The following is a 12,420-nucleotide window of genomic DNA, read 5'->3' on the forward strand; positions in this document are numbered from 1 at the left end:
GAGGAGGGGCAGAGACCCGAGTTCAGCTCTTTTACTGCAACTTCACAGAATTTGAGGATGTGGGGGGTAAGAGGCTGCCTTTCCCCTGCCAGAAAAATAGTGTATCCACTGAGAGAGAAGAGAATATGGCTAATAAAAAAGGCTGTGATGCTCATCAAGTACATGTGTGGTGTTCTCATATCCCGAGGAGGCTATGAACAGCTATGTTGACAGCAGCACCTACCTATGGTACCAGAGACACACCAGGCATCTGCAGGAATAACCAGGCACACTGATACAGCCCCTGGTTCCATGCCAATGAAGTGACCCTCTCTCACCAGTCACAGCCTTCTTCCTGTCTCATGTTCCCTATCTTCAAGCCCACCCATGCTTTCCCCGTTGCCTCTCTAACAGAAAGGACTGTTTTTAACCCCAGCCCATGCAAATCCTGGGAGCTCTTTCTATATTACAGTCACAGCATCAGCCACTCTGCAGCACGGGGAACTGAAGCAATACTAAGATAGCAGGAACGGCCCTGTGCAAGGATAAGCCACCTACTGTATACCCTGTACTAGGAAGAGGGGAAAAAAGACTAATTACTTAATTGGAAATTCATCTCTATTCTACTACAGTAAAAAAGTATATATAAACCTCAGACTTGATTGGCACGACCAGTATCCACAAGGGTCCCCACAAAGTCCAATGAGTTTGCTTCCAAAAAAACACCATCAGCAGGGCAAAGCAAAGACAAGAGGTGATATCCTTGATATCCTGATGTCACCATAGACAAGCAGATGTCACTCTGTACAAATTCAAAGCTTTCAAATTCTGAAGAATGCCACAGCCATCGAGCCAAACTCGAGTAACAACTCTGAGTCAGAAAGCAAGTTATAGAGCTGCCCTATCTTCAGGGGAGAGAGCAAGCTTGCATTCAACATCTTTCAGAGACAGGAGCAAATGCAGTGTCTCTGGCTTGCTAAGAAGACTCCACAGAGCACATTCACATGAAGCCATAAGCCTGGCTGAAGGCATCTGCCTACACCTTACACAAAAGTCAGACACCCTGAGAAGCAATTGACCACACCTGTAGTTATGCTTTGAGTCTGAGATATCTTTTCTCATGATTTGCAAACAGTCAGTTTTAATCTGAAATGCCAGTAAATGGGAATCAGCAAGGAACGAGAACTGCACTTGCCCCTGACCCCAACTTGCAGCCTTACAAAACTTCCCTCTAGTTATTGTGCTTACAAGGTGTGTGGGAGTAGGTGAGACCGATTTTCAGTTAAACTATCCCATTAATTGGCTTCTGTGCAGGTAACACTCACCTGAATAGAGCTGATTTTGAAGAATCCAGATGTTCTGAGCCAAGACACCTCCAGCTTGTCACCTCTCTATGTTTTCAGCTTCCTTCATGATGCAAAGATGCTGGGTGCTTTGGCCTTCTGCATGTGTTAACAGGTTCTCTTCTATCTTCTGTTCCACCTTCTAAAGCTAGAAGGGGGGGGGGCGGGCAAAAAATAAGATGGCTTTAGGATACAAGCATGAGCCCCTGGAAAAACCACAAGGCATAATTGCAGATTGACAGATTTACATTTTATTTGTCACAAATTGGCTCTATCAGTCTGACCAAAATCCCTTTTCCCTGGGAAAGCAGGGGTAGCAAGGCAGAACTCAGAGGTTACTGTGCTTTCACCCAGAATACACACATACAAACCAATGGGACTGGGATTCAGCAACTGAATGGCCAAAGGCAAAATTAAGGCCTCACACACACAGGCCTTTATAGGTTTTTCCTAAACCTAATGGAAAGGTTCATGCTTGCAAACATACCTATTTAAAATATTCTTAGGCTTTAAGCTGGAAACCAACACTTCTGTTTCCAGTCTTGCTTCATGGCACAGACCAGGCAGACCACAGGGCTCAGCTCCTGCTTTACCTGTGTTTGTTATGGCAGCACCTCAAATCTCTACCAGTAAGTAGTAAACATTACCACATGGGGGAATGCTTTCCATTGCTGCAGCAGAGGCAGGAAATATTAGCAAGCTCTTTTCACACCTTTTTTTTCCAGAAGGGTCTAAGTACAACTGTTCAGGGCTTCTCTAGGTGGAACACTATCATATTATGTTATACCCAACCCTCTTCCTCTTCCCCTTCCCTGGTGTTACTTACCAGTTCCACACACCAGTACAACCTTCTCTGAGGACACAGAAACCTGGGGAAAGATGGGAAAAAGGAAACTCTGATCAGCTGCAGAGGAAACTCTGATCAGCTGCAGCTGCTCTGTAGCAGCTTTTGCTGGAGAGCCCCCACCCAACTCCAGGGGCACCGACTCTGAGCAAGCCACAGGTGAATTCACTGCAAAATGCCAGCTCACACGGCCTCTGGTGGCCAAGCCATGGGCTCCAGTTATCCTCCTCCAGCTCTGCCAGGCTGCTCTTCCCAGGGCAACTCCTGCTAAGTGGCACAGAGAACCATGTCTTCCCATGGGCAAGTCCATCACCTGAATATTCTTCCGTCTTTTACTTATCAGTGCCTCACAGGTTGCCCCACATGCTTTTCAAAAGCCATGCCTGTCTGAAGAGCAAGCAGGTCAAGAGATTTCATCTGCAAGCAAGGTCTAGCTATTGCAGGACTTCTTTTACTCCCCCTCCCCAAAATACTCACATTGTTCTGAGATTATTAACATAACTGCATCCAGTCTAGCCCCCTGGAGTGAGATTATTTCTGAATTACCAAAGGTTAGGTAGGTAGATGAGGTGTCTATGTGAGCGTGCACGTAGATAGTCATAAACTTAATGAACTACCGTGCCTCAGCTGATGCACACACCACTGTGTGAGTTTGACTCAAGGTAGAAAGGGAAAAGCAACTTTGTGGTGCGGCAGGTCAAGTGATACATGGTAAATTATTAAACTATAGTAGCCAGATTGTTTGCAACACATCCCAAGTCAAATACCGGACTCCAGTCTCAGGAAGGGAAAAGGGCTTTGATTGGGGTGCACAGAGTTTTTGAGGAAAACAGACGAGTAGGTCCTGCTCACACCTGAAGGCTCTAACAGGGACCACGTTGTTTCCACTAACAACTGAACTTTGTCACACAAGGGTGGAAAAAGCTGTGCTACTGTAGTCTTTTGCATCTAGCGAAAGCAAAGACATACTGATTGATATTTGTGGATTGCCTAACAAGAACTAAGCAAACCCTGATACCGTGTAAATTATCACACTGTTGAAGGGGCAAAACTGAGCATGCCAAATCCTTCTCTGCCCTTTGAAGGTTTTCTCTTTAAGAAGAGCTTAGTCTGGTGTTTGACTTATTTTTCAACAGCCCATCTCAAAAGATGCAAAGGGTGAGAATAGTGACAGCAAAAAGCGCAGGAACATTTGGCCCCAAGCCCAGCAGAGCAAGCCTGCAGTGGGGAAAAGCGCCTTCCCCTTTTCTTTCATCATGCAGAAAAAAACCAAACAACTCAAATCCAAACTTTTGATGCAAGGGTCACAGAATTCCCTTTTAAGCTGAGATTCTCCTAACACCATGGCACTAATATTATGGCACAATCTTTTCCAGCAATTGCCAAAACCAGCCTCTTTCTGTTCATCTCCTTGCTCAGATGAACAACAAGTCCCTGATGTGTTCCTCTGCTATGAGCATAACTTCATCCTCCTACAACATGCTCAGCATATGTAGAGTCTGAAATCTAATTCCTGCTGGTACTAAGCCAAGGCTTGGATTTTGATTTGAAGCTGCTCTATTTCCATACGTGTCACCTCCCTCCGCTGTGCCCCAAGTGATGGCAAGTGGGTGAATAGTATGAGTATGTATTGCAACCACCCATTCATAGCATAGACGTGAATGCTGCAGACATTATGGCCCAAGTAACAATTGCAACTTCCTCTCTCTTCCTCTCCCCCTCTGTTTGGTCTATGATTCCTTTGGGCTCCCTTCATCTGAAACACGTACCATGTATTTTCAAACCAAGCCTATTTTCTCAGGTGCTGCCACAGGCAGCGTCCCAAGAACTGTATGTGGAAAGTATGAGCATTGTGACCTAAGGACTCAAATTTAGAAGGGGAGAGGAGGAAGATGAGCAATCTAATTTCTTTCAGTAAGGCAAGATTTTGTCCAGCTGCACATGTCTCAAGTTGCAGAGGCATTTTGACATGGGGCACCTGCTATGACTAACACAAAGTCCTCCACACAAGCTGTTGCCTCTTGCAATGTTCTTGTGGTGCAGAGGATTAAACAGTGGGTTGATCTGTTCGCTGTTGATCTGAGACAAAGGGTCTCAGCCCACAGGCTGAGCAGAGAACGCATTAGCTGAGTGAGAAGTGTTATTCTAAGCCATGGAATAGAGCTTTTGCATTCCAGCTGTAAAACCAGTGGGCAAGAATCCACATAACTGGACTGAGACAGCTACTTTCACCTGCATGCCCATGAGTGCATAGAGGAACAATGTTAAAAGTGATGTGATCAAGTGTAAATGCACACACTAGGACGGTAGCTTCCCTGACAAGGGAACAAACCAAGGAGTGTCTGTGCAGTTAATGTCACCTGAGCCACTGCAGCAGTCACAGAAACCTTTAGGTTGCAAAAGACCTCCAAGATCATCAAGTCCAACCTATGACCGAGCACTACCATGTCAACTAGACTGTGGCACTAAGCGCCATGTCCAGTCTTTCCTTAAACACCTCCAGTGACAGTGACTCCACCACCTCCCTGCACAGTCCATTCCAATATCTAATCACCCTTTCTGTGAAGAAATTCTCCCTAATGTCCAACCTAAATCTCCCCTGGAGCAGCTTAAGACTGTATCCTCTTGTCCTATTGCTGGTTGCCTGGGAGAAGAGCCCGATCCCCACGTGACTACAACCTCCTTTCAGGGAGTTGTAGAGAGCGATAAGGACATCCCTGAGCCTCCTCTTCTCCAGGTCGAACAACCCCAGCTCCCTCAGCTGCTCCTCGTAGGACTTGCGTTCCAGACCCTTCACCAGCTTCGCTGCCCGTCTCTGGACATGAGATACAGGTCGCAGAGATACAGGCGGCTGCCAGTGCCGCGGCCGGCAGCGCCGGGGGCCGGTGGGTGCGCTCAGCGCGGTGTGCAGGGCCCGCAGCGCTGGATGGCAGCACTGAGGCGGCTCCGCTGCGCTCCGAGGGCCGGCTCTGCCGCCGCGCCTGCGCCCGCGGCTCCGCGCCATGGCCGTGCACTACTGCGGGCTGTGCCGCCGCACGGCCTTCACGGGCCGCCGGCACCGCTACAGCGCGGGGCACCGCCGTCGCCTGCGGGACGCGCTGGTCCGGCTGCAGGAGGCGGCGGCGGCGGCGCGGGCGGCGGCGGCCGATGTGGGCTCTGCCGTGCGGCCTTACGACCCGGCGGAGCACGATGGACGCGTCTGGTGCCCGTGTTGCGGGCGCGGCGTGCGGCGGGACGGGCGGCGCGGGGGGCTGGCGCTGCCGCAGGCCGGGCTGCTGCGGCATCTGGCCGGGTGCGTGGGCAGGGACCGGGCGGGTTAGCGCTGCCGCAGGCCGGGCTGCTGCGGCACGGCCGGCGCTGACGGTGTCCCGGTTCGCGCAGGCCCGAGCACCGGCGGGAGACGGCGCGGTTCTGGCGGGAGAACCGGGCGGAGGCGGCGCTGCGGGAGCGGTGCCTGGTGCCGACCGAGGAGTACGAGCAGTTCGCGCGGGCGCTGGAGCGGGCGCTGGCCGAGCACCAGCAGCGGGAGGAGGAGCGGATCCACCAGGTACCGCCTGCCGCCCCCGCAGCGACCCCGGTCCGGCCCCCGCCGCGACCCGGCCCCGCCTCACCCGCGCTGTCCCCGCAGATGGCGGCCGACATCCGGGAGGCCGAGCGCCGGCAGCGGGAGACGGTGCAGGCCGCGCTCCAGGTCGGTGAGCTGTATCCTGCCCTGGCTGCGCCCCGGCGGGGACCGGGCATCGCACTGCGTGCCCTTACTGGAACCGGGTGCGCTCGGGAGGGGCTGGGGGCAGCCGGGTGGGGGCTTTGCTCAGTACCAGAAATACTGTTCCTTTTTTCCTGAATCGCACTCAGCTTCAAACAGAGGCAGAACGTTGTGCAGGACCTTCTGTCTGCAGCCCCCCCGCAGGACCTGAACGGTGAGCACTGCTTCCCTTAGGCTGACCTGTTCCTACTCAAAGCATCCAGTGAGGCCACGGCAGCTGCCAGAGTTGACGCTGTTATCACCAGGATCTTATAATCCTTGGCAAATTCTTGTCTACACTACAGTAAGCACTGGCCTCTATTCCAGGGACACCTCTCACAATGCAGAGCAGCCCGGCCTGAGCGGGATGCAGACAGGACCTGACTTATCCTGGATGGAAACAGGACAGGCTCTGACCTTCATTGGCCACCAGGTAAGGGTGACTGCCTAACAAGCATGACTTCAGTTTAACTGCAGTTCTCCTACAGCATGTGTCACAAAGCAAAACAAGGAGTGCAGTCCCTGTCACAGAAAAAACAGCTTTGTGGATTTGGGCAGGCAGCTAGTCCAGTTTCAGTTATCCACTCTTAACTTTCATTAAGTAAATGTTCACTAATATGCCCTGAAAAAAACAAATGCTCCTAAAAGAAAGTAGAGAACAGCTTCCCTCTGTCTTTCTGTAACAGAACGTGTTTCTGGAAGGGAAGGCACACAATACCCTTCTGTTCAAAGATACTCTTAAACATCAGATTCTCATTAGCATTTTATGTTTCTTTTAACAGGAAACAGAAGGAAAAGGAAATGTCCACACAGGTAATAGCACCTGCATCACAACTCACTGGTTGCTACCTCTTGGCTTGCATATTTAACAGGGATAACTTAAAGCAGTTTTGAAGCAGTTGCAGCATAACCAGGAGGTGCTCACTCTCCTGGCAATATTTGACATACTAGAGGAGAAGAAAACACTTCTGTGTTATGAAAATTCTGTTAGTACTGCTGCTGTGGGAAGTGTAAGATTTAGGGTATGATCTGCTGTGGCCTTAACTGAGGAAACCAGCTCCTTTTTCTTACAACACCCAGACTTTTCCTTTGCCACTTGCTTGGTAGGGTGAGCAGAGGGATGGGGGAAGAAGGGATGCTTTTCCCTATCTCAGTTTAGGATAACTTCAGTGGCTAAGTAAGTGTTCCCTGTGACTTCTAGGAGCAAAACCTCCATGGTTAACAGAAGAAGAGGATGGAACCAAACAAGAGATTGGACCTTCCTATGAGGAATTTCTCAGACAAAGTGAGCAGCTTGCACACCTTTCAGTTAACTTTACAGTCACTTTACCAAACTAGAGAACTAAAAGCAATTTGACTGAAAAACTTTTGCTGAACAAAACATTTGAGGCTTTGAGCAACCTGGTCTAGAGAAAGGTGTCCCTATCCACACCACATGATCATCCAGTTCCCTTCCAACTCAAACCACTCTACAATTCTATGATTTATTTTTTTTCAGAGGAGAAGCAGAAGCTGAAAAAGCTCCCAGCGGAACGTGTTGGTGCCAACTTTGACCATACCTCTCAGACAAGCGACAGCTGGCTTCCTTCCTTCGGGCGGGTTTGGAATCACGGCAGGAGGTGGCAATCCAGGTGAGCTTCAGAGCAACACAGGTAGATGCCAAGTGGAGGGTTTGTGGTTTCTGTCCATGCAAGCTACTCCTGGAGCAGGCTCTGTGGTAGCAGCAAGCATAAGATGTCTTGTTGCTTGAGTTACGTCAGGCAGTGCTCAGTCCAGGCAGTGTCACTCTTGCCCTGAAGCACCAAAGGGGTGGCTTGCAAGGTGAAGCATGGTCATGGCTGTAGAGGCTGCACACGTGAAGGCACCTGCCTCATTTTGCTTGGCTCACCTTTCAGACCCAGGTACTGTTCCACTGGCAACTTTTAATGTGCCAGAACTGTGTCAGCTACTTGGAGAGCCTGCTACTGCCCACTGACGTAATAAAAATACTGAGTGAACTCCCATGCTAAAACACTGTGCACAGCACTGTCTTACTTGTTTGAGGCAGTGTTCATTCTCTCTCTCTCTCTAAAGGCTGCTGCAATCTGACTTCTATGCTCTCTTTCAGGCACCAGTTTAGAACTGAATCAGGGGAAAAGAAGAAAAGGTGATCAGATGAAAAACACCAAAGATGCAGCTCTGTTGTGGAAAGCTGGACTGTAGGTAGCTGTGCTTGGTCCCCTGAAGGCAAGGTGACCTCAGTACTGTTACATGTCCTGCCAGTAAGGACAGGCTACTGCAGATGCTGTATCTTCATTATCAGAAAGCCTGTTTTATACAACAAGTGCTGCCAGTGGCCTACGCTGACATGGAGCATGACATCCCATTAACGAATTTTTTGAGAAATAAAGTTTTTTTTTAAAATGTCCCTGTGTTTGTAGACCAATTGAAACTCATTTCAAATGCAGGGTTTGCTCTGCAGGCAACTAATGCCAGGTGCCAGATGTTTTCATTCCAATTTATACTGCTTTCCTTAATTCTAACATTCTTTGTTTCACGTGGTTTAATACGATTGGCTGCTGTAGGTGATGCAAAAGTTCCTTCCCTTTTTGCAATATAAAAGCACGTTCACAGTACACTTGTAACTCTGTGTAAAGGCAAAAACTGGCTGGTAGAGGACGACAGCCATGACTGGTACCAGAATCCACTATTAATAATGCATCAGTAACGAAACATACACATTCTTGGAAAAGCAAGAAAAATTATATCAGTAATTTTATTACGTGCATCTACATATGACCCCTTGTTGATAAGGTCACTGGAGAACCTGCAAAGCAAGAAGTCCCAAATCAGAAAACCAGGTCAAAGCAGGGTAGCACAATGCAAACAGTCTGAGAGCTTTGTTCCAGCAGGAACACTTGGCCGTGGTGCCCTGCAATAGCAGGGAGGACATGTATCCACTGCCCTGCAGCTCACATTCCCTCATCCGATGGGCACAGGGACAGAATCACCAGTTGCTCTTTAATTCTGGAGAACCGATGTTTCCAGTAACGCCCCCCAGAACGTCACTCAGAATGCAAACAATATACTCTCGAGTGTCTGGAAGAACAGCCCACCCCAGCCACGCAAGAGCTGCCCCCTACACAGCACGTAGCCATCTGTTAGCTCGGACAGCACGACCCAGCTCTGTCTGCTAGCTCTGATAGCACAACTCAGCTCCTCCTCAGCGCCCAGCCTCACCTCCCTATGCATCCTCCCCTGCAGCAGGCGCATCTCCACCTTTCGTGTTTCGGGTGTAGATCACTTGGGCGCGGTGCTTGGAAACCAGTTTGATCAAACCTACGAAAAAGAAGGAAATTATGTGAGCATGCATATACTGACACATGCCAAGGACATTGTGCTCCCTCCTAGAGAGGCAGTACAACGTGCAAGATGAAATACCAGAGCGTAGCAGCTTATACGAGGCTTTCATTCTGATCTGGCAGCAGTTACGTCACAGCCTGTCCTTCTGGGAGCACTTTCTTAGTACAGCAATGCCACTGCATGCAGCAGAACTGCTGCTCCATACTTTGGAGCACTTCTGAAACACAAGCTAAGACAGTGGCTCCCCAAAACCATGTCAATTTGCACATGGAGCAGTTCAGATGCTGTAGGAAACCTGCTAAATGAGCAAGGAAAAGAAAATAGCCGAGTCTGCAGAAGCAGCTTTCTGTTTTTCCAGTTTTGAGTGCTCACCTTTGCTGAGCAGCTCCTGGAGGGCAGCCCGAGCCAAGGAGCCTCGAATCTTGAGCCTCTCTGAGACAACTGCAGGTGTGATGAGCTTGTAGTTGGGCACTTCTTTGCACAGTTTGTCGTAAGTGGCCTTGTCAAAGAGGACAAGGTTGTTCAACTTGTCTCTGACTTTCCCCTTAGACCACTTCTACTTGAAAAGAGAAAGAGAACAATGCCCCATAAGCCATCTTCTAAACAAGAACAAAAGATCGAGTTTAAGGATGCCCCAAGAACTGCACCATCAAATGTTTCCATATCATATTAAACTACTAATGAGATGCACAAAATGGCCTTTGTAAACGAAATGTTTTTTAAACGAAAATGTTGCAAATAATACCTACAGTATCTGCAAATAAAAGGACTACAGCCTTCTGCTACTCGGTTTTAACACCGTTATGTCCCACTCGTTGGCAGATGAAGAGATTGCACCTCTAACAACACGATGCCCCCGTCCGGCCATCACCCGCGCTCAAGGCCCGGCCACGCCGCCCGCGGCAGGCCCGCGGCCCCGCCCGCTCCCCGAGCCCTCGGCCCCGCCGGCTCCCACCTTCTTCTTGGCTTTGCCGCCGGACTTATTGACCGGGTCCTTGTCCTTCTTGGCGGACTTGCCCGCGTCCTTCTTCTTCTTGTCGTCTTTGGGCGGCTGCGAGGAGGGGAGAATGGCGGGGGGTGAGCGTCGGGGCGCGGGGCCGCCCCCCGAGAAGCCCCGCACGGGTTCCCGCCCTGCTCAGGGAGCCGCCGGCGCCGCTCGAGGGGTCCCGGCCCGTCCCACCGCCCGCGCCCCGGCCCGGCCCCGCTCACCATGGTGCGGGCACGGCTGCTCCGCAAGATGTCGGCGAGAAAGGAAGGGCCCGGCGTGCGGCGTGGGCGGGCCCCGGGCGGGCCGCGCGTCACTGCCGGGGCGGGCGGTGCCACTGCCGGGGCAGGGCCATGGCGATCTTCAGCGTCTACGTGGTGAACAAGGCGGGCGGCCTTATCTACCAGCTGGACCACTACGCGCCCCGCGCCGACACCGAGAAGACGTTCAGCTTCCCGCTCGACCTCGTCCTGCGCCCGCACGACGAGCGCGTCGTCGTCGCCTTCGGGCAGCGCGACGGCATCCGCGGTGCGGCGGGTGGGGAGGGCCGGCCAGGCCGGGCTGAGTGAGTGAGCGAGTGAGTGACAGATTGACTGAGTGTCTGACAGACTGACCGATGCCCCCGCGCTGTCCCCGCAGTGGGTCACGCCGTACTCGCCATCAACGGCGCCGAGGTCAACGGGCGCTTCACGGCGGACGGGAAGGACGTGCTGGAGTTCCTGGGCAACCCCGCCAACTACCCGGTGTCCATCCGCTTCGGCCGCCACCGCCTCTCTTCCAACGAGAAGCTCATGCTGGCCTCCATGTTCCACTCGTGAGTCAGGATGGGCCGTGAGGGGACGAGGATGCCACGGGCAGGGGTGGTGAGGGGCGCTGAAGGTCCTGTGCCCACAGGCTGTTCGCCATCGGATCGCAGCTGTCCCCCGAGGTTGGGAGCTCCGGGATCGAGATGCTCGAGACTGACACCTTCAAACTGCACTGCTTCCAGACGCTGACAGGTACAGTCCGGCCCCAGGCACCCAGCACCACTCTGCTGTGCCAGGGCTGTCACTGTGCTCGGCCTTCCTTATGTTCCTGGCATTATGGCTCTAGGGATCAAATTCATGGTTCTTGCTGACCCGAGACAGACGGGGATAGATGCTCTTCTCCGCAAAATCTATGAGATTTACTCTGACTTCGCTTTGAAGAATCCTTTCTACTCCCTGGAGATGCCAATCAGGTAAGGAAAAGCCCACTTTTAGTAACCCGGCTGCAACCCCTCATTGCTTTCTGCCTGGGCAGTAACAAATGCAGACAGCCCTTAAGTGAAGTAGCAAAGCAGACCCAAAGGCTGAGGGAAGGGGAAGCCACAGCACACTGCTGCAGGGACAGGACGCTGACCTGAGCTCTTTCCGGCGCTGTTGTGCTAGGGAAGTGGGAGGTACACTTCCTTGGCACTCACCCTGCTGTCCTAACTTAACACTCAGGCCTATAGAAAGAGCTTTAATCTTAATTAAGGACCGAGCCAAAGTTCAGCAACAGTGAGTTGTGTCACAACTTCCCAGATCTCTCCTTGAAGGATGCAGAGCCAAAGGATGTGGAGATCTTATCTTTCTTAGCTTGGTCCATAGGTAAAGTCATCCCTTTTGCTTTTCTGACTGTTTCAGGTGTGAGTTGTTTGATCAGAACTTGAAACTTGCTCTGGAGGTGGCAGAGAAAGCTGGACCTTTCGGACCTGGATCATAGAGAAAGCCTTGCCTGTTGCTCAGACTCCTTACTCTTGAAGAGTGGGGCCTCTCTCTTCCCTGGCTGGCCTCTCACAGAGCTCTCCCCTCCACAGCAGAGACTGCACATCCCCAAAACATGCTTCATTATCTCCCAGGATACCATTTTATCACCTTTGTTGTGAAACTTACCTTAAACAGATTTCTTAGCACTGTTTACATTGGGCCACAAGGGCTTATTCTGCTGTTGCAGCTCCACTGCACTCGGATGAAGGAGGATGCTGGTCCATGGCCTTACCAAACTCAGTGGTTTTCTTTCCTGTCATAATTGTACATATGTATTTTTCCTGTATAGCTCTAACTTATGGTCTTGCAGAGAGTTTCTGTACAGAATAAGTGTTCATTAAAGAGGTGAATGAATGGCTGTTTGCTTTCTGTTGGCGGGTACATTTGTGCCAGTGGCACCTCAAGAGGATAAA

The 12,420-nt window shown here is 51.1% G+C and overlaps 3 protein-coding genes across 3 annotated transcripts; 2 read left to right on the forward strand and 1 right to left on the reverse strand.

The window, feature by feature from the left end:
- Positions 1 to 5,168: 5,168 nt before the first annotated feature.
- Positions 5,169 to 8,318, forward strand: CCDC84 (coiled-coil domain containing 84). Its single transcript, XM_017809634.1, has 9 exons — positions 5,169 to 5,458; positions 5,548 to 5,713; positions 5,795 to 5,857; positions 6,022 to 6,086; positions 6,239 to 6,344; positions 6,694 to 6,724; positions 7,113 to 7,196; positions 7,410 to 7,542; positions 8,019 to 8,318. The coding sequence occupies exons 1-9, from the start codon at positions 5,169 to 5,171 to the stop codon at positions 8,059 to 8,061; spliced, it is 981 nt and encodes a 326-aa protein (XP_017665123.1). The 3' UTR covers positions 8,062 to 8,318.
- Positions 8,319 to 8,634: 316 nt separating this feature from the next.
- On the reverse strand, positions 8,635 to 10,570 carry RPS25 (ribosomal protein S25). Its single transcript, XM_017809637.1, has 5 exons — positions 10,463 to 10,570; positions 10,209 to 10,304; positions 9,626 to 9,809; positions 9,131 to 9,229; positions 8,635 to 8,717 (listed from the first exon to the last, which is right to left on the reverse strand). Exons 1-4 carry the CDS (start codon positions 10,463 to 10,465, stop codon positions 9,135 to 9,137), a joined length of 378 nt encoding a protein of 125 aa, XP_017665126.1. The 5' UTR covers positions 10,466 to 10,570; the 3' UTR covers positions 8,635 to 8,717; positions 9,131 to 9,134.
- TRAPPC4 (trafficking protein particle complex 4) lies at positions 10,547 to 12,352 on the forward strand. The gene is made up of 5 exons (XM_017809635.1): positions 10,547 to 10,766; positions 10,878 to 11,052; positions 11,133 to 11,236; positions 11,331 to 11,457; positions 11,885 to 12,352. The coding sequence occupies exons 1-5, from the start codon at positions 10,592 to 10,594 to the stop codon at positions 11,961 to 11,963; spliced, it is 660 nt and encodes a 219-aa protein (XP_017665124.1). The 5' UTR covers positions 10,547 to 10,591; the 3' UTR covers positions 11,964 to 12,352.
- The last annotated feature ends 68 nt before the right edge of the window (positions 12,353 to 12,420 follow it).

Source organism: Lepidothrix coronata, unplaced genomic scaffold (genome assembly GCF_001604755.1).
Source record: "Lepidothrix coronata isolate B3197 unplaced genomic scaffold, Lepidothrix_coronata-1.0 Scaffold27, whole genome shotgun sequence".
NCBI classification, from domain to species: Eukaryota; Metazoa; Chordata; class Aves; order Passeriformes; family Pipridae; genus Lepidothrix; species Lepidothrix coronata.

Coding starts and splice junctions, on each gene's coding strand:
- TRAPPC4 (XM_017809635.1), top strand. CDS start 10,592: ATGGCGATCTTCAGCGTCTACGTGGTGAACAAGGCGGGCGGCCTTATC. Junction 11,053..11,132: donor CTGGCCTCCATGTTCCACTC/GTGAGTCAGGAT, acceptor CTGTGCCCACAG/GCTGTTCGCCATCGGATCGC. Junction 11,458..11,884: donor TCCCTGGAGATGCCAATCAG/GTAAGGAAAAGC, acceptor TGACTGTTTCAG/GTGTGAGTTGTTTGATCAGA.
- CCDC84 (XM_017809634.1), top strand. CDS start 5,169: ATGGCCGTGCACTACTGCGGGCTGTGCCGCCGCACGGCCTTCACGGGC. Junction 6,345..6,693: donor TGACCTTCATTGGCCACCAG/GTAAGGGTGACT, acceptor TTCTTTTAACAG/GAAACAGAAGGAAAAGGAAA. Junction 6,725..7,112: donor AAAAGGAAATGTCCACACAG/GTAATAGCACCT, acceptor TGTGACTTCTAG/GAGCAAAACCTCCATGGTTA.
- RPS25 (XM_017809637.1), bottom strand. Junction 9,810..10,208: donor GCGGCAAAGCCAAGAAGAAG/GTGGGAGCCGGC, acceptor CTTTTCAAGTAG/AAGTGGTCTAAGGGGAAAGT. Junction 9,230..9,625: donor CCAGGAGCTGCTCAGCAAAG/GTGAGCACTCAA, acceptor TCTTTTTCGTAG/GTTTGATCAAACTGGTTTCC.